Genomic DNA, 27,891 nt, shown 5'->3' with positions numbered 1-27,891 from the left:
CTCCCGTTGGTGGTGTCCGACGAGGAGATAATATTCCTGGTGGTGCAATTTGCGTAAACTTTGCATTTTTCTTGAACTGGTAGCGTCTTGATTGGTAAAGACTGGTAGCGTTTTTTGAGATTCTTTGTACATTTTTTTCAGTTGTTCCCATCTAGTGTTAGATTCATGAAGTCTCTCCCATCTACATATCCCAACTAGTTCCCTTCTAGTATATCCCAATTTGTTTTCTTAATGCGTTTTTTCAAATTGAAGAGCAGTTCAGTCTGTAGGATGAATTCCAATTTTGGCCAAAATTCCGACAATTCCTGTTACATCTACCACTGTTCAAGTTGTTACCTTCGCGGTTGTACAAACTTCGTCCTTATTTATTTTGAATTGTATTCACTCCGCAAAATTGCTAATGATGTTGTATCACGTTTTTGCTCTTTGAAATGTTAGCTCCAATGCATTGTTGATTTCACTGACCCATTTTATTGTTAATTGCATTACTGAAAGCCATTTTGGGTGCCGCTGTGTCTCGCAATAGTTCTTGTTGTATATCAACAGCAGACAAATTTGCGACCAAACATATCTGATAACCTCATTTTCAGAATGGGTTTCAAAAATACAAACGAATTATTCTGTGTTTTCTCATTTTTTTGAATGAGCTTATTTGTGATTAGCACTGCTCTGATAACTTGTTTGACTTTGTGGCAGCATTCTTCAGACAATGTTTCGTTCTTTGTGATTTTTTGTAAATTTTCATCTAATTGTTTTCACTAATTGACAGAACTCTTCAGAGTTTGAAATTCTCAGGGAGATTTCCCTTACCTAATTTTCGAATTTCTGCAACTATGAGGCAGAAATTGTCAGAACATGTCTGATAACCTGTTTGGGAGAGTTTTTCATGTTTTTTTAATAAATGCAACTTTGATCGGAATAATTTGGAACAATAATTGAAATTTCTGCTTGTATGAATCAAAAAATCAGGTCTTATGATTCGAAATAGCGTTATTTTGATCAAAATTGCGAGTTCTAAGAATCAAATTAGAGCGATACTGTCCGAAAAAGACTGTTTAATATTCAACATAATGCGGCTATGATTTAAATTAGTGCGACAAAAAGTACGATCCAGACCATTTAATTGTCGTCTGGGAGGATGTTCCCGGGTAGTTATCAATACAAAAAATTGTGGAATGTTGCTTTGAAATCTTTTTAATTTACAATTACAAAAGTTAATGACTAAACTAGGACAAGAGAAGCATTCAAAAGATATGGAAATGTCATTAATTGTACAGTCAAAGACAACCCAAAGGGGTTGATTTAATTAGGACATTCTGTGCATTAAAATATTGCCTTGAATAGATTTAATAAAAATTGTTAACTAGCCTTCTTCGATATGGCTGCCTGAATTGATGAACAAACACAAATCTCTTCCAAACGTTAAAAATGCCAACAAAAAACCAGAAAACAAAAACGAAGAAAAGTTGTTGAGATTTTTATGAAAAAACTACTTCGGTGTCCTCAAAAACCATTCGGTGTCCTCGGTGTCCTGAAGATGCCCTAAAAACCAACTGAACTAAATGGCACCAAAATCAAGGTACCAACTACTTCTATATTTTATGATTGATACCTCTTGCGCAAAAAATCTATGATTTGTTCATTTTTACTCTTTTTATCGTTCGGAATTTGCTGTATCGCTGTCAAGTTGGCTTAAAATGCTTGTAAATGATAAAAGTTTTTTCTGCCTAGGGGTTCTCCCAACGTTGTACCAAAGTGTTTCCTTTTTTGCAAGTTTGAACTTTGTAGTTGTTTTTTTTTTCAAATGTTCCGTCTAGTATCATTTTCTTGAGGTATCTCCCATCTACATATCCCAACAAATTCTCTTCTAGTATCTCCCAATTTGTTTTCCCAATGCGTTTTTTCAAAGTGAAGAGCAGTTCAGTCTGTGGGATGAATTCCATTTTTGGCCAATAATCTGACAATTCCTGTTACCTCTACCATTGTTTAAGTTGTTGCCTCCGCAGTTGTATAATCTTTGTCCTTATTTATTCTGAATTGTATTTGCTCCCCAAAATTGCTAATGATGTTGTATCACGTTTTCGCTCTTTGAAATGCTAGCCCCAATGCGTTGTTGAGTTTTCTGACCCATTTTTTTGTTCATTGCATTACTGAAAGCTATTTTGGGTGCCGCTGTGTCTCGCAATAGTTCTTGTTGTATATCAACAGCAGACAAATTTGCGATCAAACATATCTGATAACCTCATTTTCAGAATGAGTTTCAAAAATACAAAAGAATTGTTCTGTGTTTTCTCCCTTTTTTGATGAGCTTTTTTGTGATTAGGTTTTCTCTGATAACCTGTCTGACTATGTGACAGCATTTTTCAGACAATGTTTTGTTCTTTGAGATTCTTTGTACATTTTTTTAAAAAAAAATTTTGCTAAGTGACAGAATTCTTCAGAACATGAAATTCTCTGGGAGATTTTCCTTACACAATTTTCGAATTTCTGCAACTATGAGGCAGAATTTGTCAGAACATCTCTGATAACCATTTTGGGAGAGTTTTTCAGGTTTTTTTAACTAATGCAACTTTGATCGGAATAATTTGGATTAATAATTGAAATTTCTGCTTGTATGAGACAAAAAATCAGGTCTTATGATTCGAAATAGCGTTATTTTGATCAAAGTTGCGAGTTCTAAGAATCAAATTAGAGCGATATTCAACATAAAGCAGCTATGATGTGCAACAGAAAGTACGATCCAGACCATTTAATGTCGTCTGGGAGGATTCCCCCCCCCCCGATGCTATTTCTCAATTCATCCCAGGTAATTAGCAATACAAAAAATTGGGGAATGTTGTTTTGAAATCTTTTTCATTTACTATTACAAAAGTTGATGACCAAAGTAGGAAAAGAGAAGTATTCAAAAACTATGGAAATGTCATTAAATGTACAGTAAAAGACAACCCAAAGGGATTGATTTAGTTCGGACATTCTTTGCATTAAAATGGTGCGATGAACAGATTTAATGAAAATTATTAAATAGCTTTCTTCAGTATTGCCGCCTGAATTGATGAACAAACAGAAATCCCTTGCAAATGTGAACAAAAGCCAACAAAAACAAGAAATATTCCTAATTTCTTTAGCTGCGAACCCCTCAAACATTAAAAAAATATTGAGGTTACTATGAAAAAAACTAACTCGGTGTCCTCTGAAGATGCCCTAAAGACCAACTGAACTATATGGCACCAAAATCAAGGTTAAGCAAAAAAAGAGAAGCACAACATATTTCTACATGTTAGGTTGCAGATTGCAGTTAAGCATTAGACAATAATAAAAGAAAAATTATCTAATCTAATGCATCTTGCAGTGATCAACAGAGCATGGAATTTCAAATTCTGTCTGTCAGCCGCTAAATCTAAATTTCACCAACTTTTGAAGTATTGTAACCTGAGATTTTTTGCAATGAAGTAATTTTGCACAATTGAGAAATTTTGAGGATCATCAGTTAAAGTACATATTCATATATCGCTTTGTGCGCTTCCTTTTAAATTTTCCCATCAGCACACAATGATACTACTTTTAGCATATTTCTGGTGATAAATAGATATGATAGGCTTTGTCGTCACTGCACAATTGGCCTAAAACTCTGCTCTTTCTTGCAAGGATCTGAAGTGAGGCTTCAGGACAATGGAGTCGTCTTTGATTTTTATTGGCAGAGGCTTTTTTCGATTTTTGGCGGAGGCGGATGACAAATGCAACATTTTAAAAAGCTGGCTAGCCATTATGAGTTCAATTTTTTTCCCATATAATTAGTGGATCTGGAGTTGGTCGTTTCCAGAAAGGTTTGTTAGAGAAGGGCATACTCCGTAATGACTCTGTGTGCTGACTGTGCCATGTCGTCACCAGCAAGACAATTCCATTGAATGTTGAATTCAATCAACGAAATCTAGACTTGGGTTTTGACATTAATTGACTGATTTCGCGGAGTGAACTTGCTTATTATTTTGTTTTTGAATTTAATTCCTTTTTTTTCAACATTTAACTTAATTTTGCTGTGTGGAAAGTAGTTTTAAAATTTTACTTCAAATTGCTTCTGCAATTTGATATCAATTGTTCAGCTTTGACTAAGTTAAGTTTCACGTCGTTGATTTTAAGATAAATTATATGGACTGAAATTTGATGGGGGAAGAAATTAAAATGAGATTTTCATTACACACAATGTCTCAACCAGAGAAACAATTGAAAAAAATGAAGAAACCACCAAATAAGTGCATCTAAAGGAAACACAGAAATGAACTGAAATAAGAATCAAACTTTATAAAAATTTAAGTGCAAAAAAATGAATTTATGAGAATGATTTGATCGGGGTATCGCTAAACATTTATGCTCTTCTGACTTTAGCATTGCGTCTCTTCTAATGATTTCAGCATTGCTCCACAAATGAGCAACAGCACTTAACCACCAACATACTTTTGTAGCTGTTTGGCGATGCGAAATGCTCTCGAAGACAGTTCTATCTCATAAACTGGATGTGGTATTTAAAAGATTTTAAAGTATTTCTTTAGGGAAATGTATAATGAACTATTACCGTTCCGTTTTTTGTGTTATCGGAATCACTGAGAAGAGTTTACAAACAATAACGACCAAGAACTTATAAAAATAGTACTTCGGTAAAAATATCAAACTTTTTGTCTCCTCAAAGGCTATCAACTACTTCTATATTTTATGATTGATACCTCTTGCGCAAAAAATCTATGATTTGTTCATTTTTACTCTTTTTATCGTTCGGAATTTGCTGTATCGCTGTCAAGTTGGCTTAAAATGCTTGTAAATGATAAAAGTTTTTTCTGCCTAGGGGTTCTCCCAACGTTGTACCAAAGTGTTTCCTTTTTTGCAAGTTTGAACTTTGTAGTTGTTTTTTTTTCAAATGTTCCGTCTAGTATCATTTTCTTGAGGTATCTCCCATCTACATATCCCAACAAATTCTCTTCTAGTATCTCCCAATTTGTTTTCCCAATGCGTTTTTTCAAAGTGAAGAGCAGTTCAGTCTGTGGGATGAATTCCAATTTTGGCCAATAATCTGACAATTCCTGTTACCTCTACCATTGTTTAAGTTGTTGCCTCCGCAGTTGTATAATCTTTGTCCTTATTTATTCTGAATTGTATTTGCTCCCCAAAATTGCTAATGATGTTGTATCACGTTTTCGCTCTTTGAAATGCTAGCCCCAATGCGTTGTTGAGTTTTCTGACCCATTTTTTTGTTCATTGCATTACTGAAAGCTATTTTGGGTGCCGCTGTGTCTCGCAATAGTTCTTGTTGTATATCAACAGCAGACAAATTTGCGATCAAACATATCTGATAACCTCATTTTCAGAATGGGTTTCAAAAATACAAACGAATTATTCTGTGTTTTCTCATTTTTTTGAATGAGCTTATTTGTGATTAGCACTGCTCTGATAACTTGTTTGACTTTGTGGCAGCATTCTTCAGACAATGTTTCGTTCTTTGTGATTTTTTGTAAATTTTCATCTAATTGTTTTCACTAATTGACAGAATTCTTCAGAGTTTGAAATTCTCAGGGAGATTTCTCTTACCTAATTTTCGAATTTCTGCAACTATGAGGCAGAAATTGTCAGAACATGTCTGATAACCTGTTTGGGAGAGTTTTTCATGTTTTTTTAATAAATGCAACTTTGATCGGAATAATTTGGAACAATAATTGAAATTTCTGCTTGTATGAATCAAAAAATCAGGTCTTATGATTCGAAATAGCGTTATTTTGATCAAAATTGCGAGTTCTAAGAATCAAATTAGAGCGATACTGTCCGAAAAAGACTGTTTAATATTCAACATAATGCGGCTATGATTTAAATTAGTGCGACAAAAAGTACGATCCAGACCATTTAATTGTCGTCTGGGAGGATGTTCCCGGGTAGTTAGCAATACAAAAAATTGTGGAATGTTGCTTTGAAATCTTTTTAATTTACAATTACAAAAGTTAATGACTAAACTAGGACAAGAGAAGCATTCAAAAGATATGGAAATGTCATTAATTGTACAGTCAAAGACAACCCAAAGGGGTTGATTTAATTAGGACATTCTGTGCATTAAAATATTGCCTTGAACAGATTTAATAAAAATTGTTAACTAGCCTTCTTCGATATGGCTGCCTGAATTGATGAACAAACACAAATCTCTTCCAAACGTTAAAAATGCCAACAAAAAACCAGAAAACAAAAACCAAGAAAAGTTGTTGAGATTTTTATGAAAAAACTACTTCGGTGTCCTCAAAAACCATTCGTTGTCCTCGGTGTCCTGAAGATGCCCTAAAAACCAACTGAACTAAATGGCACCAAAATCAAGGTTAAGCAAAAAAGGAGAAGCACAACATATTTATACATTTTAGGGTGCAATTAAGCATTAGAGATTAATAAAAGAAAAATTTTCCAAACTAATTCCTCTTGCAGTGATCAGCTTAGCATGGATTTTCAAATGCTGCCTGTCAGCCCCTCAGTCTAAATTTTATCAACTTTTGAAGTATTGTAACCTGAGATTTTTTCAGTAATTTTGCGCAATGAAGAAATGTTGAGGATCATCCTTTAAAGTACATATCCATACATCGCTTTGTGGGCATCCTTCTACATTTTGCCATCAGTACAGAATGATACTATTTTAACAAATTTCTGGTGATAAATAGATATGATAATTTTCGTCGTCACTGCACAATTGGGCTAAAATTCTGCTCTTTCTTGCAAGGATCTGAATTGAGGCTTCAGGAAAATGGGACTATAAGTCGGATTCCCGTGAGCTTGCTCATTTACTTCGTGTTTTCGCATTGTTTTTTTTAACGTATTCCTTAGTTTACCTTGTATAATTTTAGCCCGGTAATTGTAGCTTTTCTTCGACCGGTCATAAATGATCGGGCACGCCTGTTACACTTTTACCATTAAATCCCCAAAAGTTAATAAGCTATTCAACGCAAAGGACTTCTCGATTTGAAATGGATACTGTTTGAATTGGATATTTTAAGATTGCTCTAGTTTCAGGTATCATACTATCTGCGTTGGCCTAACCCTTAAGGTTTCTGAAAAATGTGAACTGTTAAACTGTCCAAATTGCATAAATATGAAGGTGGTCAGAAGAGTTCGACCACTCAGATAACACATTATGTCTTGAGGAAAAATATAAGTCTTCTAAAGCGCGTTTCCAGAGACGCAAGTGTTCAACTGCCAACGATTCCCACGGATAGAAATGACAAGATTACATCTCAACCTTTTAACGCTCATAAAAAGAATTTTGTCTTTGCCTTAACTGTGTTTTTCTAAGTTTCAACAAAGGTGCTAAGAAGATAGCGACGAACTTGAACTCAGTCATAAATCAGAGGATTAGAGCTCATAATGCCACCCTCAACGATGCTGATTGTGGAAAGTAAAAGGCCAATAACAAAAATCAATCGTGGTGAACGATTTAATAGGGAAATTTCAATCAATTTCAACGGAAGCAACATACAAAACGGCATCCGCTTGGCATGCTCTGGCGACAAATTTGTTCCAAAAAACAAAAGCAATGAAGAGAAGTTGTTTGAAGAGAACCCAAAGTGGTCGAATATAAATGCTGCCTCTCATGGTTTTCAGAGCCCTTCATCACAAGTGGTCTCTATGTTCGCAAAAACATAATAAATTTGACAACGGCTCGGAAACTGGACTTGATAGTTTGCATGGATCCGGTCTGTAAGTCGAACGGCGTCAAAAAAAATTTTTTGAGTATTTTAACGAAACTAGTAAATATAATTCCAGACGAAGAACGCTTCTTTTTTGAGCAAAATTGATTGAGCTTGTTGAAATTGACAAGTGTTTTTGCGCTATAATTGTTCTAATTGCATTAAGTAGAGTTCTAATTGTTTGGGCTAAAACACTCTTGATGCACGTTAGACGTATTTTTAATAGGCAAATCTGTTGTGGAAATTGCAAAGGTTTCAATTAGTTCATCTTCTTCAAAACTTATTTGATTCACCTTCCCTCAAACGGACGTTTCTTCTAATTAAGACTATGAAAATGGCTTCAATTACTTATGTTGGAAAAACAATGCTTAAAGCTGAACACAATGTCTGACCAATTGCTCAAACCTATACAAACGCCGCCCGCAGTCAACCCGGTTTCCTGTGAAACACTAGTATTTCATCGGAGTAAAGCAGTCCTCAGAAGTACACAGAAACGCCTCTCTTGTTGGTGGAAAGAAAACAGGCCCTCGTTAACTGATTTTGAGTCCAAGTTCAACATACTGTACTTGGACTTTGATAATCTGACAGATGACCAAAAAATGTGCTAGTGATTTAAAACAGGTTTCAACTTTTGAAGAAGAGTTATTCATGAGTCTTATGTTTGCAAACTATGAGCTGTGTTTCTTGGGAGATTCAACTCAAGCACAGAGAAAAGACATGCCTACCCAATTTTCAAAACTTTTCTCTGAACTAAGGTTACAGCAAAACACGATGATGTTATCTTACGAGCTCGACTCTTACAAAAACATGAGGTGTTCTCTGCTCTCGGGAAAAAAAGAAATGAAAAGAACGCTGAAATTATTGACAAACTAGATGCGCACTTACTTTTTCGTCTTCCTCCAGAATTGCTCCACTTTCTCAGAACAAGCCTTGTTTCATGGAAAAAAATTTGTTGGAGAAATACGCAAACATCGTGAAATAAGAATTAAGAAAAGTAGAAAATGTAATTATTGATAAAAAACGTTTCTCCAAGCAGAATTGCCCTCCTCAAATGGTGGACTTGGTGTTTCATCTGCGCGAAAAATTGTTCTTTACACTTTATTAGCTTCAGCAGTGGGTATACATAGGACACTATTTCACATCTTCTGGTGAGGCAGTTAACGACTTAAGCTTTAAACATGGCTTAGCAGTTTGACATGAGGAGGCATAGTCTCAAGATGCACTTGCCACTGAACACCAAAAAAGATTAGTCAAAGCAAATTTACGAGACATTCTCTGGTGAACTCATTTTGTTTTTCAGAGTAAAGCATTTTGACAGCTTGCAAGGGATATTTGCTTCCCAATAATTAAACGCAATTCCGTGCAATGTCAATAGTTTTGCTCCCAGAAAAAGGGTTCTGGGAACCTTACAAACGCGAACGTGGTAAAATGGTTGAGTCAAACAGAAGGCAAGCTTTTGTTGTCTCATGAGCAAAAGGAGTTTCTGTCGGTCGCAACGCTAACTTCAACCATTTGATTCACAAACAATATTTTCAGTTCATATATCCTCATTTATAGAACTGTATCATCTCAACACAAGAGACAACAAGAGACCAAACGGGATTACACTCGTACCATAGAAGAAAAGTAAGCATATGTTTGGGATGCTACAGATGTGCACTTACTTGCCCTGCTCTGGTTGAGAATAGATTGGTCGCCAACCCTGGCAGAGCAGCTGCAGAGGCCGAAAACTAAAAGCAATAAAATAAAATATTGAGAACTCGCTGAGAAGGGCTATTTGTACCAGCATATAGAAAAGATTTGCAAGGAGCTGATGGGTCTTCGTTCGAATCCTTTCAACGAGATCGTTTCAAAATGCTCTGTAACGTAAACACCGAATGCAGAGTTAGCGTTTTTTAAATATTGAAACTTTGTTAATCCAAGTCTTAAACACTGCGTGTCTGTTGGGAACTCTGACTGACACGCCATATTTTAACAAGATTTTCTATCCAAAGACTTTTTTAGCAATGATTTGATCGTGGAGTTGCACCGTTGAAAATCAAGTCTTCATTATGTTATTTACAATTTTACTTACAATTTTCCGAAACTTTGGAGCGCAAAAATCCCTTCTTAAAACTTTACTGAGCGACTATGTAGATTATCATGCTGTATTGTATCCGTTATTGGTTATTCTTTGAACAATTTTTCTTAAGCGGCTGCCTTACTTGTCAAATTCATTTTCCTGTGCCCGAGCAGTATAGTGACTGGTTCATTCTGCGCTCAAGTCCAACTCCTAGTGACTACCCAATCAGGATTTTTTACTTATTTATCTAAAGCTCAACACAAACGCTGGTCCAAAGTGATTGCTAGAAGAAGACTACAATTCTTCGGGAACTTAGTTAGATTGCCTCCAGGAAAGCCTGTGCAACGATCACTCCATCAACCTTGAAAAATGGGGTAGAACCATCGGTGGTAATCGAATTACTTAGAGAAAGATAGTGGCCAACAACCGAGCGCCACTGATCATCAACATAGGTGACGAGATTTTATGGGGACTCTTGAACGAACAAATTATAAACTTTTATTGTAGAAACAGTAAGTTTGTCAAGTTAAAAGCAATTGTGATATTTAAAACAAACGTTTTCGAACTTTATGTTCATCGTCAGGTTAAATCTGTTTCACAAATTGTTAAAAGATAAAATGCGTATGTACTTTTAATTGTGTGAAGACTTGAAATACCTTGAAAAATCACATAGAAATTTTTTCCAATTAAACAATATTTAAACTATATACAACTGATAATTACAGCTATTATCCAATTCTCTTAAAATATTCTTTTTCCTGAATTTTCTACTTTGGCAATGTTTTTGTATTTCTAAGTTAATTCCGAATTACCACTAACACCAAATATTCCTGTTGGGAGAGGTCTTGCAAAATTCGTTTTGTCATGCACAAATTTTTTTGCCCTATTTTGCTTTCCCAATCTAAAATTATGACTTGAACTAATATTTTAGTGTGAATTCATGAGCCCTATTTTCATCGCGTGTGTTTAGTCCCGGCTTCAACTTGCCAATGTATATAGATTCGATGCTCATGAGGTTCTCTACTGTGCGGCACCATTAAAAACTTTTCATTCAATATCATTTGTGGAGCCCCTACAATCAACAGGGTTTTAACCCACATGTGAATCCTTCTTTGGATGTTCTGATATTTTAGTGGTAATATGCCTGATTGCCTTTTCAAAATAGATAGATCCGCATAAATTACAGTTTATCTCATATACCACGTGGGATTTCATGTCTCAATCCAGAGATGATTTAAGGGTGGTGAGGCATGATCTTATTTTTCCCGTTTCGAAAACAACCTGCAAGTGGCATAGGTTCTTCAATTTGCTTGCAAAATTTTGATTTTTGTTGCTTCTCTATCGGAGAAAAATTGTTGATTTATGATGAGATCTGATCTTTCGTTTTTGATGCTCTTTTGGTGCTGTTTTCAATTAATCTTGACTGCAAACTATTATTTTTTGTATGATCTGTTGACTAGTTTTGAAGACCATTCATCTGGGTACTGATACTTGGTTCAGCATGTCTTGTTCTTCGAGCGCTTGATCGGAGGCCACTTAGATGTTGCTTTGAAAACCATGTGAACCGTCCCTTGAATCACATTTTTTGGATCTTTTCACTTTGCGCCTCACCCCAGTACGTTATGCGCCACCCAGTTACGATAGCACGTTCCATTACAAATCATTTTGCAAATCTTTATGTGAAAACATGGCACGTACGTTTGGGGGAAGCAAATTATATGTGTCCACTAATCTAGGGGGCCAGAAAACCCCATTTTTTTATGCTGAAACCGTGCAGAGCAGAGAAAATTCAGTTTTTATTCCTGTGCTAGTTTGTTTTTGATACCAATTACAGGGGATTCTATTTTCCCTGCTCACATATACGCTGATATCAAGAAAAGCCAAATCCTTTTCCATGTTCATTTTTTCTAAGGTACATTGCAGATTTTTTGTGTAATGAATTGGCAAATTTCAAGTACTTTTCCGGTTCACCAGGAACTGTGCAGATAGTATCATCCACATATTTTTGAACAATTTCATCTCCTCAACTTGCCCTTCCGACTGTGGATTGCTGCAATACGTACAAATTCAAACAACATCCTGCATGTTGGCGTACTCCTCATTTGATATCTGGCATTTTGATTGAAACCAATTTTTGCATGACTCACATTCTGCTTTTCCTCGGAAAGGCGCTCTCCGGTTGCAGTCTTTCAATTCCGGTTTAGTCAGATTTAGAGATATTTTCACTGAGCTCTGGTATTTGCAGTGATACCTCAACTTTAAGAAACACTACGAGAACAATGCCCTTGGGCAATCTCTTATTTTACGATGATGGCTATGAGCAAGTCCACACCATGTTGTAAATGTTCTCAGTTTCTCTTTTTTCCCTATATTTTTGAATGAAAACAGTTTTTGCATGACTCGTTTTGTCGAGTTCCATATGTTCCTTTGTGGATAACCGTAGAAATTACGCGACTCTTCTCTAGATAGCAATTCTATCAGAGCAGTTTTCTTATCTTCGGTCATATTTTCTAAAATTTTTAAAACCCCAGGTCTACGAAGTTATCGCACATTTTAGTTGGTCTCGCGGCAATTTTTTGGCTTAAAATGCCCTTTGATGTTGCATATAGTGTCCATAGAAAATGCCCATTACTCATCGTATGGCTATGCTGACCACTTCAAAGTCATCATGGAGAGCAAAACTGACGCAAATTGGCTCGTTGAAAAGATTCAAACTTGGAGTAAAGACAACCACATGTCCCTTAACGTCGAGAAAAGCAAAAAAATATGTCTGTAAGGAAGGGCCTCATGAGAATCCGGCGATTCACTCGAAGTGGTGTCGCAACAGAACAACCTTGGGGTAATCATCTGGAAATCTTCTGGAGTGATAACTGCTCTCGAAAAACAATCAAGGCCTGGCGATCTTTCTGGTTCTTGAAAATAATATGTTCACACAAAGCTAATCCCGACACAAAACTAAATGCAAACGTTGGTTACGTAGTGCCTGTTCTGACCTTCGCTTCCCAGGTTTGTTACGCATCAAAAACTGACCTGAAGTCGATGAAAGAGTGCAACGCAAAGCCACTGCATGGATATGCGGAAAAGATGCTGACTACAAACAGCGACTACTAAAACTCAACGAACTGACTGTATCGTTGTATCTCGAACTACTCAATTATTTATTCTGCCATTTCCAGCTAATTCTCGTTCAAATACGAACAATTTCGTTTGAAGTGATTTGGACTCCCACATTCGAAATAATTTTTGCAATCCCTAGATGCATGGTTTCGCTGACCGTAACGGCGACATTTTTCTTTCTCGAAACTCGCCGCTGCCTTCGACTGCTCGGCAAGACTCTCGTGCGATCGATCTCGGCTTCTGTTCTCACCTACCGGTGTTAGCGCACGCGCTCTACTTTCGTAATTGTTTTGTCTATGCTCAGCGCTGCTTCTAGTATAGCTATTAGTATTTCTATTTCTATCTTTGTTCTCTCTTGAACTTCGCTGACTACCGCGCAGAAACTCTTTTGGCCGCGCTCCTTGCGATGAAAACTTTTGATTCTCTTGCCTATTAGGTTGATTACTCTGCAGTGTTCGCACTAAATCGTTAATCGAATTAACCAGTTGTGTGTTTTCATTCGACTGGATGGCAGAAACCCGCGGCTCATTATCCTCCTCCTCAATTCTCGTGACTGCTTCAATGTGTAGTGCTCTTTCTAAAGCTTTGTCTAAAGGCATATCCGCGTCACCCAAGTTTTTTCTCAGGTCACGTCGCACCTGACTATTTTCTATGCCTTCGAGAAAACCCCTCAAAATGAGATGTTCTCTTATCTCATTAGACTCCTGAGGGTATGCTTTTAAGGCTAAAGTTTGCTAATCACCGAGAGAATCTGTTAATTTTTCACCAGTCTGGTGGACTCTCCTAGCTAGCCTCCCCCGGAACACTACTGGTTTCTCATTATAATGTTGTCTGAAAGCCTTTACGGTCTCGTCATAACTCTTTCTAGTGTCCTCCGAAAGTGTACGATAGAAATCAATAGCCCGCTTTTGTACCCTTATCGCGAAATAATGCGACCGTTCATCAATTTCGGTCTCGGCGCCGTTTACTGTTTCTTTTCTTTGCCACTTTTGAAGTTGTGACAAGAGCTCTAAGTGTGTAATGTAACTTTCAAAATCATTTGATTCAGTAAACGGTTCCGGTAACAGCGTTTTTGAGGAGTGCCACGCCATCCTTATTTTATTTAGAAGCTGTTATTATTCAAAATATTTCATTAATTCTGTTCGAAACTCAAACTATTTTTCCGATACTCTAGTTAACAGCTTTTAAATTTGATTGAAACTCTAATTCCCTCGTCAATAAATGCATAAAAAACTCGAGGTTTAATGCTTGAGTTTATGTCAAATTAAGTCAAATTAAAATACTGATATTTTTGAACGCTATTTTATTATCAAAAAAACATGTACGCCCTGATTTATGCAATTCGAATTTTTAGAGAGTACTCACTTGATAGTTCCAAGGTGGCAGTTGTTGTTGTCGAATCCGGACAGCAGTCTACAATTCCTCTTCCGGGTCGTGATGTTAAGACGTCGAACTCGCGTTTAAAAATTGGTTTTCAATGAATGAGTTTTATCCTCAGTTTTGCCCGTACCCAATATCGGTTCTATCACCGTGGTAAATTAACCAAGTAAATACTGATATGTCACAATTGTTAGTATTGCTCGAAGCCCGAGCTTTGTCTATTTCAATCTGTCGACACCTATCAAGATTGTGTCAGTCATTAATCAAGTAATAAATTAAAATTTAAACTAAATTTTTGACCTTGAAACCCAAGGTTTTTAGTACACCCTTTTTTTACATACGTGTGACACTCACAAACGCAATATGCCAAAACAATTATGCTCTAGATTCGAACGACAAACCAAAATCCAGATCAACAGAAACGCGGCAAAACAAAAACTTCGAAGTTCCTTTAACAGGTTGAAGAAGACCGATGCGAATTTGTGGACACAGACTTATGAACATCTTAAACAAGCACATACCTGAGAATGAGTTAACGAAATCAAGACTGACAAAGATGTATCACGAGTTCTTCGATAGGAGCAACAATGGAACCCTGTTCCTAGCGAATTCTCTGTCTCTGTGACCCTGCCAAGAAAATTGTGCCAGCTGAAAACTGAAGGGTGAATTTTCAACCCTGTTCTCGTCCTAAAGCCTATCTACTACTACATATAATGCCCAAAAATTTGAGTAGACTTGCCATTTCCGAGTTGACCTAAAAACCAATTGGGAGGGACTTTCTTTTGATTGAAGTTTGAGAAATTTTTTCGGCAGAAAAAGATTTTTGTAGTATTTGGGATTTAAAGAAAACGTATAGTTACCAAACATACGATAGTCGGTTTGTGACCCCATATTAGTTGACTGACCCGTCATTAGCAACCCTCAAGTCCAAGTTTTATTACAAATTTTGATAATATCAAGGCAGAACTACGAAAATAATTATGGTTAAAAGGTTGAATCAATAATTGCAATGAGTGCTGTATATTGACAATTAATTAGTTGGTTGTTCTCAATTTTCTCCCGCCAGTTATTTGCAGGTAATTTTTTCATATTCCAGGTCGGCTTAACGTAATCACAGGGGGTTAGTAACTGAAAAAATCCGAAATCCCAGAGAAAGTAGGAAACTAGTTAATCCAGTAATAGCAAAAATTGTGTGTCTCAATTTTGCTCAACTTGCTGACTGCGTTCTATTTAGTCATTATAATGTTGTCTGAAAGCCTTTACGGTCTCGTCATAACTCTTTCTAGTGTCCTCCGAAAGTGTACGATAGAAATCAATAGCCCGGTTTTGTACCCTTATCGCGAAATAATGCGGCCGTTCATCAATTTCGGTCTCGGCGCCGTTTACTGTTTCTTTTCTTTGCCACTTTTGAAGTTGTGACAAGAGCTCAAAGTGTGTAATGTAACTTTCAAAATCATTTGATTCAGTAAACGGTTCCGGTAACATCGTTTTTGAGGAGTGCCACGCCATCCTTATTTTATTTAAAAGCTGTTATTATTCAAAATATTTCTTTAATTCTGTTCGAAACTCGAACTATTTTTCCGATACTCTAGTTAACAGCTTTTAAATTTGATTGAAACTCTAATTCCCTCGTCAATAAATGCATAAAAAACTCGAGGTTTAATGCTTGAGTTTAAGTCAAATTAAGTCAAATTAAAATACTGATATTTCTGAACGCTATTTTATTATCAAAAAAACATGTACGCCCTGATTTATGCTATTCGAATTTTTAGGGAGTACTCACTTGATAGTTCCAAGGTGGCAGTTGTTGTTGTCGAATCCCGACAGCAGTCCACAATTCCTTTTCCGGTTCGTGATGTTAAGACGTCGAACTCGCGTTTAAAAATTGGTTTTCAAACAAAAAAATAGATTTCTCTTGGAAATTAGTACAACGCTCAATGTTATTGGGTGGTGGTTTTCTATTTACTTTTAATCTCTGTCGCCACTATAGCAGCCGCCCGTACGTAATATGTATTATCTTTTGTAATTGAGCGTGGTACTTGTTTAAAATACAAGGATTGAGGATTAATTAATAAGTAGATAAAAGCAGAAGAGAATTGTTTCAAATAAATGAAGATCTAATTGAGTGATTAACTCTGAAGGTAGGGTTATTATTCAATGAATGAGTTTTATCCTCAGTTTTGCCCGTACCCAATATCGGTTCTATCACCGTGGTAAATTAACCAAGTAAATACTGATATGTCACAATTGTTAGTATTGCTCGAAGCCCGAGCTTTGTCTATTTCAATCTGTCGACACCTATCAAGATTGTGTCAGTCATTAATCAAGTAATAAATTAAAATTTAAACTAAATCTTTGACCTTGAAACCCAAGGTTTTTAGTACACCCTTTTTTTACATACGTGTGACACTCACAAACGCAATATGCCAAAACAATTATGCTCTAGATTCGAACGACAAACCAAAATCCAGATCAACAGAAACGCGGCAAAACAAAAACTTCGAAGTTCCTTTAACAGGTTGAAGAAGACCGATGCAAATTTGTGGACACAGACTTATGAACATCTTAAACAAGCACATACCTGAGAATGAGTTAACGAAATCAAGACTGACGAAGATGTATCACGAGTTCTTCGATAGGAGCAACAATGGAACCCTGTTCCTAGCGAATTCTCTGTCTCTGTGACCCTGCCAAGAAAATTGTGCCAGCTGAAAACTGAAGGGTGAATTTTCAACCCTGTTCTCGTCCTAAAGCCTATCTACTACTACATATAATGCCCAAAAATTTGAGTAGACTTGCCATTTCCGAGTTGACCTAATAACCAATTGGGAGAGACTTTCTTTTGATTGAAGTTTGAGAAATTTTTTCGGCAGAAAAAGATTTTTGTAGTATTTGGGATTTAAAGAAAACGTATAGTTACCAAACATACGATAGTCGGTTTGTGACCCCATATTAGTTGACTGACCCGTCATTAGCAACCCTCAAGTCCAAGTTTTATTACAAATTTTGATAAAATCAAGGCAGAACTACGAAAATAATTATGGTTAAAAGGTTGAATCAATAATTGCAATGAATGCTGTATTTTGACAATTAAGTTAGTTGGTTGTTCTCAATTTTCTCCCGCCAGTTATTTGCAGGTAATTTTTTCATATTCCAGGTCGGCTTAACGTAATCCCAGGGGGTTAGTAACTGAAAAAATCCGAAATCCCAGAGAAAGTAGGAAACTAGTTAATCCAGTAATAGCAAAAATTGTGTGTCTCAATTTTGCTCAACTTGCTGACTGCGTTCTATTTAGTCTATTGATTGTATCACGACTTGTCGCAGTTATGCAAATTTAGGTCGAAATGAGTGAAACCGATGGGAATTACGAAGAACTCAAAGAGCAAATCGAGTATCTTCTAGAAGGAATTGAACTATACAATCCTGAAAATGCAGTGCAATTCGAGGCTTACGTCGATGCTCAAGTAGCTGCAAATAAATATGATTTTAAAGCTAATCTTTGTTTGCTGAAGTTGTATCAATTCGATCCTCAGAAATCCAATGACCAGATAATTCTGAAAATTCTGCTCAAAGCTCTAATGAATCTGCCGCATCCGGATTTTCTAATCTGCAAAGCTCTCATGGATAAAGACTTATGCGAGCGAATTCCGCCCCATGATCTTACCGGAGTGTTTGAAATACACTTCTTGTTGGAGACGTGTCAATTCGAAGATGCATGGCAAAGAATTGACCAGATGCAACATCTTATTTGTAAGATTGAAGGATTTGACATAGCCATTCGTAATTATATCGGACACGTTGTGGCATCGACATTTGCAAACGTTCCGCGCGATACTATGTGCCAACATTTAGGAGGAATCAGCGTCACGGTTCTCAACCAGATGGCAGCAGCTAAGAAATGGCAAGTTACCACAAACCAGGTGTTCTTCCCGGGACACGAAGATAATGTGAAATCGAAGAACATCGTAGAGATATTGAATTTTGAGAAGGTGGCTTCCGCTTTGTCTTCAAATTAACTATGCAATAGAAAACGGCATGAGACCCCTGATGATAATGTTTATATTTGATCTGATGTGTTTCGGATTCTTATGGTATTAATTCAAATCTTCTGTAATTTGTTCAAGGCTTTTTGTCAATATCTGTCAGCTTCAGGAACAATAGTATATTCCGAAGCAATTCAAATATGTAGTAGTAGTAAAAGACTTTATTAGCTGCATTGAAATCTCAAATATAACAAGGAGGCTCGTTAATGTGCGTTCGCCCATGATGTTCCGACCCGGGCTCATCTAATTTTTGACTTAATTGTCCACCAAATAAAGAGATAATCAAAAATAGAAGTTTGAGTTAAAAAAATCTTTACACACCCACTAATTAAATTACATAATGCCTTGCCTCATTACAGCGCTCATGAGATCTGCCACCAAAAAGACTACGAGAATAAAACACAACAAAATCAGGAAAAACAAACATTTCACGGCAAAACCTCAATATCTAAATTTAAAAGCACCTAGTAACAAAGTCAAAATGCAGTCAGATAAAAACTTAGCTACACAAATTTACTTTTTCTTAGCTAAACAGCAGATGGGTTTTTTCCTTAATGGGACTAGGTAGAAGGTCGACAAAAAGAAATAATGGGGCAAAATTCAATCAACATTTTTAAAAACGTATCATAACTTCAAACGTCTTAAAAACCTTAAGCCTTTAATGAAATATTCGTGATAATTTTACTAAAATGGCCGTACTAAACTGATATGACCTATATTTGTTTAGACTAAACCATAGAAACGAACTAAAGTTGTAGAAAAACTTTTGTAGAAAAGTTGCAAAATACACTAATTATTGAAGCCATTAAAACCATTAGCGTTTATCTCAATATTGTTTCTTATTTCAATTGTTATTTTTTTAAACTCAGCTAAAAATAATCTGAACGATTAAAATTTTCACTAGGTCCTGATGTTCAATAGGACCTCTCAGTGATTAGAATAAGTTTCAAGTTGACGAAAAGAACAACAAAACTGAAAATATTAAAATTTTTTTTGAAAATAAATATAAACTTTAAGACTCTTCGCTATAAACTGACTGCATTGAGAATCATCATTCTTGCAATTCTCAATTCGTAGCTTATGAGACCTCCCAGCTTTTTACGACTACAAAAAGAATTAAAGAAAAAGCAGCCAAAAACAGCAAATTAAAAAAAATGAGGGAAAAAAGTGTCGAAGCCATCAAAAAAAATTTCATTAAAAACTTGCTTTTTAGTTTATTTTTTCAACAATGGAATGATTCTTTGTTTAGAAAATTTGACCTAAAAATTATCAAGAAATATGAACAAGTATAACAAAACGACGAAATTTTTGAAAAAAACGTAATATCAACGCCATTAAATTGAATGGCATTCAACGGAAGTCAATAAATACGGTAACTTGTGCCTCGATGGGACGAATATAATGTTTGTCATTCATAAGTTATCAATAAGACATCACTGTCAGTCTTATGGCTATGAAAACAACAACAAATACAGGCAAAAACTAAAATTTCAATAGAAAAGTGCGAGAAGGTGCCGAAGCCAGTTAAACCATAAGCTTTTCTATGAATTTTTTCAGAATTATACATTAAACGTCTTCTCTCAGCAAATTGGAACTATCAGTTTTGAGATAATGGTTTAAGATTTCAAAATGAACAAAATAATGAAAAAAAAGTTATCCAAAAATTAAAAAAATATGAAAACTCGTGGCATCGATGTCATGAAACCAATAGTTAGAATTAAGAATCGCTATCCGGATCAATTTCGGTTGCAGTGGACAATAAGTGGGTACTCTCATTACTGAAAATGAATTACAGTTCAAAAAAATAAGTTTAATATCGGTTAATGTTCAAAAAAAATTCCGAATTCATTCAACAGCCATTAGCTGTCCACTCAGAGCACTAGATATGTTCACTTAATGCTCATTAGGAAGCCTATTGCACTTTTAGTCAACGCGTCTATGCCATTGGACTACAAAAAATTTAGTAAAATCTCAAAAATAAAATCAAAATTTCATTAAAAATTACAAAATTCAGAGGAGATGCCAAAAGAAAACAAGAGCGACTCTTAGGGCTATATTTTACTGTAAGTGGGGCCCGCATCAACAAAATCTCGAAATGAGTCTATGAGTGACTTTTTAAAAAAACAAAAAATGCGAAAGCTTTATTTAAAAAAAAAACAGCTCTTAAAGAGAATTCAGGTTTTTTTCTGATAGTAAACACACCCATGTGACCGAAACTATTATTTTTGTTGCCTTTAGTCTATTAGGAATGCAAAATTGTTTCAATTAGTAGCGTGAAATGTAATCTTGAATTAATATTTTATTAGAAAAAATTACGAAAATTAAGTTAAAAGCGAACAAAATCATGTCAATTTTCCTGTCTTCTCACTAAATTTTAAACCTCGATAACTCCTCGAAAAAAAAACGAAATTCTTCAAAAAACTCTTTTTAATTTTGAATTCTACGCTACGAGTTTTTTTTAATGATACCACTCTTATTTCTCTACGATGAATATATCGATCGGCCAATATTTTCTGAAAAAAAAACATTTCAGTATATAGTCCCTCCCCCCACAAGTGGGGTCGGAACAAAATGGATGATCCAAATATTTCAATATATTCTGTGAGATAGGCCAAATAGAGGTATAGAAGTTTTTATTTCTAATTTTGCTATAAATTAACTTTTCAATTATGCTATTGAGGCTTGTTGCTTTTTCAAAGTGGTGTCCAGGGGTTTTGCAACTGTCTTGGTTTTCAATTTTGATAATTTCTCAAAAATAATTTTGCTAGAGGGATTTCAGTGGCAATTTAGATTCGATAAAAAATAACCCAAGGGCCATCAGAGAAATCAAAATCGGTACTAATCCTGATGAACGAATTTTTTGATGCGCTGACTTGTCCGTCTTCATTTAGTTCTCGTCTTCTTCTTTTTCATCCTGATCATAGACGGTTGTTGCTGATTGAACATGTATCCTGTATATATATCGGGGGACAAGTCTTGGTGAGTGTTACTGCTGTAATTAGATTGGGATGAGCCAAATAAATTTCCCATGAGAGCTTGTGGCTTCATATCATCATAGCTGATAACAGAATTTTTTTGAGCCATTTTTTTAAACATTGCTCTTTTTGTTTGAGTGAAATAGAGTTTTTGCCGCGTAGCTGCTTTTTATGTTACTTTGTTGCTAACAAAGACTCAGCTCAAACAAATTTCCTGCGTTAGGAAAATTTTATTCGTTCTTTTCAGGGGCAACTTACCATTGTCTGTTAACTGTCAGATCTTTTTTGAACTTGAGAATTAAAATCCTCATGCCACATTGTCTTCATGTTATTGATTCCTTCTGAAACAAAGTTTGTACCAGATATTTCTTGAAAAAGTCCTGCGGTCTTTTTCATGCAATCTATCGCGTGATCGATTTTTTGTCTGACCTTATCCTACTAGTCTCTAAGTTTACACTTCGCCGAAGCTATTGAGAGAAAAAAATTATGGTGAAAAAAGCCGTTTTTGGCGGTTTGGCTCCCTTACTCCGTCCGCAATTCTTTCCCCCAACCTCCACCTCCTCTCAATTCCACTCCTAACCGGACACGCTCGAAACTTCATCCGCTCCCTGAGGTCCCCCTCCGCTCCGAAGCCCCCTCCCTTAATGCACTCCCCTATGTTGCCTAAATCCAAGTTGGTACTGCCGAAGCCATCTCGATGGTCGTCTGTGAGTAATTAACCCGAAGTTAGTTTCTTATGTTTATCTCCTTTGAACTTCCTCTAACAAGGCATGGTGATAGCTGTAAAGATAAGTAATCTATCCATTAGCAGAATATTAAAAGTCCAGTGGACGCTTCATAAGTATTAAAGCTTCCCTTGTCAAAGACAGTTCGAAAACAACAACAACAAGACGACACTGCAGGAGGTATTCTAAAGACTACGAGAATAAAACAAACAACAAAATCAGGAAAAACAAACATTTCACGGCAAAACCTCAATATCTAAATTTAAAAGCACCTAGTAACAAAGTCAAAATGCAGTCAGATAAAACCTTAGCTACACAAATTTACTTTTTCTCAGCTAAACAGCAGATGGGTTTTTTCCTTAATGGGACTAGGTAGAAGGTCAACAAAAAGAAATAATGGGGCAAAATTCAATCAACATTTTTAAAAACGTATCATAACTTCAAACGTCTTAAAAACCCTAAGCCTTTAACGAAACATTCGTGATAATTTTACTAAAATGGCCGTACGAAACTGATATGACCTATATTTGTTTAGACTAAACCATAGAAACGAACTAACGTTGTAGAAAAACTTTTTTGTAGAAAAGTTGCAAAATACACTAATTATTGAAGCCATTAAAATCATTAGCGTTTATCTCAATATTGTTTCTTATTTCAATTGTTATTTTTTTAACTCAGCTAAAAATAATCTGAACGATTAAAATTTTCACTAGGTCCTGATGTTCAATAGGACCTCTGTGATTAGAATAAGTTTCAAGTTGACGAAAAGAACAACAAAACTGAAAATATTAAAAATTTTTTTGAAAATAAATATAAACTTTAAGACTCTTCGCTATAAACTGACTGCATTGAGAATCATCATTCTTGCAATTCTCAATTCGTAGATTATGAGACCTCCCAGCTTTTTACGACTACAAAAAGAATTAAAGAAAAAGCAGTCAAAAACAGCAAATTAAAAAAAATGAGGGAGAAAAGTGTCGAAGCCATTAAAGAAAAATTTTCATTAAAAGCTTGCTTTTTAGTTTATTTTTTTAACAACAATGGATTGATTCTTTGTTTAGAAAATTTGACCTAAAAATTATCAAGAAATATGAACAAGTATAACAAAAGGACGAAATTTTTGAAAAAAACGTTATCAACGCCATTAAATTCAATGGCATTCAACGGAAGTCAATAAATACGGTAACTTGTGCCTGGATGGGACGAATATAATGTTTGTCATTCATAAGTTATCAATAAGACATCACTGTCAGTCTTATGGCTATGAAAACAACAACAAATACAGGCAAAAGCTAAAATTTCAATAGAAAAGTGCGAGAAGGTGCCGAAGCCAGTTAAACCATAAGCTTTTCTATGAATATTTTCAGAATTATACATTAAAGTCTTCTCTCTGCAAATTGGAACTATCAATTTTGAGATAATGGTTTAAGATTTCAAAATGAACAAAATAATGAAAAAAAAGTTATCCAAAAATTAAAAAAATATGAAAACTCGTGGCATCGATGTCATGAAACCAATAGTTAGAATTAAAAATCGCTATCCGGATCAATTTCGGTTGCAGTGGACAATAAGTGGGTACTCTCATTACTGAAATTGAATTACAGTTCAAAAAAATAAGTTTAATATCGGTTAATGTTCAAAAAAAATTGCGAATTCATTCAACAGCCATTATCTGTCCACTCAGAGCACTAGATATGTTCACTTAATGCTCATTAGGAAGCCAATTGCACTTTTAGTCAACGAGTCTATGCCATTGGACTACAAAAATTTAGTAAAATCTCAAAAATAAAATCAAAATTTCATTGAAAATTACAAAATTCAGAGAAGATGCCAAAAGAAAACAAGAGCGGTTCTTAGGGCTATATTTTACTGTAAGTGGGGCCCGTCATCAACGGAATCTCGAAATGAGTCTATGAGTAACTTTTTAAAAAAACAAAAAACGCGAAAGCTTTATTTAAAAAAACAGCTCTTAAAGAGAATTCAGGTTTTTTTCTGATAGTAAACACACCCATGTGACCGAAACTATTATTTTTGTTGCCTTTAGTCTATTAGGAATGCAAAATTGTTTCAATTAGTAGCGTGAAATGTAATCTTGAATTAATATTTTTATAGAAAAAATTACGAAAATTAAGTTGAAAGCGAACAAAATCATGTCAATTTCCTGTCTTCTCACTAAATTTTAAACCTCGATAACTCCTCGAAAAAAAAAAAAACGAAATTCTTCAAAAAACTCTTTTTAATTTTGAATTCTACGCTACGAGTTTTTTTAATGATACCACTCTTATTTCTCTACGATGAATATATCGATCGGCCAATATTGTCTGAAAAAAACCATTTGAGTATATAGTTCCTCCCCCCACAAGTGGGGTCGGAAGAAAATGGATGATCCAAATATTTCAATATATTCTGTGAGATAGGCCAAATAGAGGAAGTTTTTATTTCTAATTTTGCTATAAATTAACATTTCAATTATGCTATTGAGGCTTGTTGCTTTTTCAAAGTGGTGTCCAGGGGTTTTGCAACTGTCTTGGTTTTCAATTTTGATAATTTCTCAAAAATAATTTTGCTAGAGGGATTTCAGTGGCAATTTAGATTCGATAAAAAATAACCCAAGGGCCATCAGAGAAATAAAAATCAGTACTAATCCTGATGAACGAATTTTTTGATGCGCTGACTTGTCCGTCTTCATTTAGTTCTCGTCTTCTTCTTTTTCATCCCGATCATAGACGGTTGTTGCTGAATGAACATGTATCCTGTATATATATCGGGGGACAAGTCTTAGTGAGTGTTACTGCTGTAATTAGATTGGGATGAGCCAAATAAATTTCCCATGAGAGCTTGCGGCTTCATATCATCATAGCTGGTAATAACAGAATTTTTTTGTGAGCCAATTTTTTAAACATTGCTTTTTTGTTTGAGTGAAATAGAGTTGTTGCCGCGTAGCTGCTTTATATGTTACTTTGTTGCTAACAAAGACTCAGCTCAAACAACTTTCCTGCGTTAGGAAGATTTTATTCGTTCTTTTCAGGGGCAACTTACCATTGTCTGTTAACTGTCAGCTCTTTTTTGAACTTGAGAATTAAAACCCTCATGCCGCATTGTCTTCATGTTATTGATTCCTTCTGAAACAAAGTTTGTACCAGATATTTCTTGAAAAAGTCCTGCAGTCTTTTTCATGCAATCTATCGCGTGATCGATTTTTTGTCTGACCTTTCTAATCCTACTAGTCTCTAAGTTTACACTTCGCCGAAGCTATTGAGAGAAAAAAATTATGGTGAAAAAAGCCGTTTTTGGCGGTTTGGCTCCCTTACTCCGTCCGCAATTCTTTCCCCCAACCTCCACCTCCTCTCAATTCCACTCCTAACTGGACACGCTCGAAACTTCATCCGCTCCCTGAGGTCCCCCTCCGCTCCGAAGCCCCCTCCCTTAATGCACTCCCCTATGTTGCCTAAATCCAAGTTGGTACTGCCGAAGCCATCTCGATGGTCCTCTGTGAGTAATTAACCCGAAGTTAGTTTCTTATGTTTATCTCCTTTGAACTTCCTCTAACAAGGCATGGTGATAGCTGTAAAGATAAGTAATCTATCCATTAGCAGAATATTAAAAGTCCCTTGGACGCTTCATAAGTATTAAAGCTTCCCTTGTCAAAGATAGTTCGAAAACAACAACAACAAGACGACACTGCAGAAGGTATTCTAAACATCTAAAAGCTATTAATGTTGTCTATATTTGTTATGAAATCGAATTGGTAACGCTTGGCTTCTTTTCCCAAAGTTAACACGTTACTTTAATTGCAAATTGTTCGAGACTGTTCTTATTTAAACAAGTGAATTTCGTCAAATAAATTTCATTTTAATTTGCCTCCTAAGAAAAAAGTAAAATCATAATTTTAAGACCGTGTTTTTGGCGATTGAAACCAACCTCATTCGGCCCCTAACAGCCCTTGGAAACTCACCTCAAGGCTAAGCCCCCAGCCACCTCATAGCAAGCCCCCTGAAGATCTTCAATGCTGGCTACTTCATAAGTCAACGTCGTCTAAATCAATTAGCTCAACGTTTGTCTGTTTAGTTTGTCGGTTTCAAACTACCTCTGACAATGAATGCTAATAGCTGTGAAGATAAGTAATCTATCAAATAGTAGTGAGTACTCCCTCTGATGCTTTTTAGCTACTAAATAAAAGCTTCCCTTGTCAATTGCAGTGTGAAAACTACTACCAGATGAAAATGCGGGACGTTTTGTTAACATCATAGAGCCAATGAAATTCTATTTGTTATAAAATTAAAATGAGAAGGCTTGGCTTTTTCTTAAAATTAACAGGACGCTATAATTATGAATTGTTCAAGCCTGTTGTTCAAAGAATTAGCAGTAAAAATAACCTCTGTCTTTTATTGCTGTAACGCTGATTGTAATTAATGAGAAATATTTTTTAAATTGTATTTTCTCTCCTTAACGAGCCACAAACACTCTCTAATAATTTGCTTGGCGAGAGCGTTTTTCATTTTTTTCATTCAAGTTTGAGTTGAAAGTTAGGTTCATGAAATAATGGCTACCGCCATTGCTAACTTTTCTATGAGAGTGTTTACAGAGAAACCCCCTCCATGGTTACATTGCCTCACAGTGAGAGACCTCCAACTGGCAAATGCTTCATAGTATAAATTGGGTTATTTTGAAATATAAAATTGTTAATAGAAGACTAATTTTTGGTGTTGAACGTTTTGATTTTCAATCAGATTTTGTTGCTTTCCAAGACTATAAACACTTGTACTTGTCAAGCGTCATAATAGGTGCTTCCAATTTTGTGGATTGAAATTGTCACCGAGGCAGATTGACATCTTTCCGGAAAACTGATTTCAAAAGTTTGTTTTGAATTGCTCTCAAACTTATTGAATGCTAACTACTTCCTAAGTCAACCTCCCTGGTCGCCTGAGACCAATTAGCCCAACGTTGGTCTGTTGTGTTTGTCGTTTCGAAACTACATCTGACAATGGTTGTTTGTAGCTGCGAAGATAAACTCTCCAAAAAGAATGAGTAGCTAAAATAAAATGAAAAACGCTCTCGCCAAGCAAATTATTAGAGAGTGTTTGTGGCTCGTTAAGGAGAGAAAATACAATTTAAAAAATATTTCTCATTAATTACAATCAGCGTACTGTGACGCTTCTTAGCTCTAAAATAACAAAAGCTTCCCTTGTCAAATGTAGTTCCTTAGAAGTATAAATTGATTTATTTTGAAATATGAAATTATTAATAGAAAACAATTTTTGCTGTTGAACGTTTGAACTTTCATCAATTTTTGTGGCTTTCCCAGCCTGTATAAACTGTCGAGCTTGACAAGCGTCATGATAAGTGCTTCAAATTCTGTTGATTCAAATTTTTATTGCTGTAGCGTTGATTTCAATTAACGAGAAATTTTTTTTGTGTTTTGTCCTAATAATTATTTGCTTGACGAGCTTTTATCTTGAGTTTGAGTTGAGTTTTTTCATGAACCTGGCTTAGGTTCAAGAAATAATTGCAATCATTAATAAATGTTTTGCGCTAGCGATTACAGAGCAAAACCTTCCCTGGCGTTTTTGCTTCACAGTGAGAGACCTCGTATTGATAAGTGTTTCAAAGTATAAATTGGGTTATTTTGAAGTATAATTTTTTCTGTTGAACGTTTTAAATTTTGACATTTTTCGTTGCTTGCCACGCGTGTAAAAACATTTGCTTGTTAAACGCCATGTTGAGTGCTTCATTTTTTGTGGATTTCAATTTTTCACCTAACCAGAGTCTCGTTTTTTTGATTAGCTGAATATTGATTTCAAAAATTTATATTGCTATCAAACAAAGTTTATAGTAATTGTATTAGTCCTGTTAATCTTCGTTTTTTGACTTCTGGTACTACCGACC

At 35.4% G+C, this 27,891-nt stretch overlaps 1 protein-coding gene across 1 annotated transcript; it reads left to right on the top strand.

Annotated features, from left to right (window-relative positions):
• Window positions 1-17,566: 17,566 nt before the first annotated feature.
• Window positions 17,567-18,380, top strand: LOC142338347 (eukaryotic translation initiation factor 3 subunit K-like). Its single transcript, XM_075388058.1, has one exon. The coding sequence runs from the start codon at window positions 17,607-17,609 to the stop codon at window positions 18,276-18,278; it is 672 nt and encodes a 223-aa protein (XP_075244173.1). The 5' UTR covers window positions 17,567-17,606; the 3' UTR covers window positions 18,279-18,380.
• Window positions 18,381-27,891: the final 9,511 nt, after the last annotated feature.

The sequence above is a fragment of the Convolutriloba macropyga genome, chromosome 4 (genome assembly GCF_964194025.1).
Source record: "Convolutriloba macropyga chromosome 4, txConMacr16.3, whole genome shotgun sequence".
Taxonomy (NCBI): domain Eukaryota; kingdom Metazoa; phylum Xenacoelomorpha; order Acoela; family Convolutidae; genus Convolutriloba; species Convolutriloba macropyga.
This window is presented reverse-complemented; position numbering and strand designations above follow the sequence as displayed.

What these genes read in the sequence shown, in the direction of transcription:
- LOC142338347 (XM_075388058.1), top strand. Translation starts at nt 17,607, where the DNA reads ATGAGTGAAACCGATGGGAATTACGAAGAACTCAAAGAGCAAATCGAG.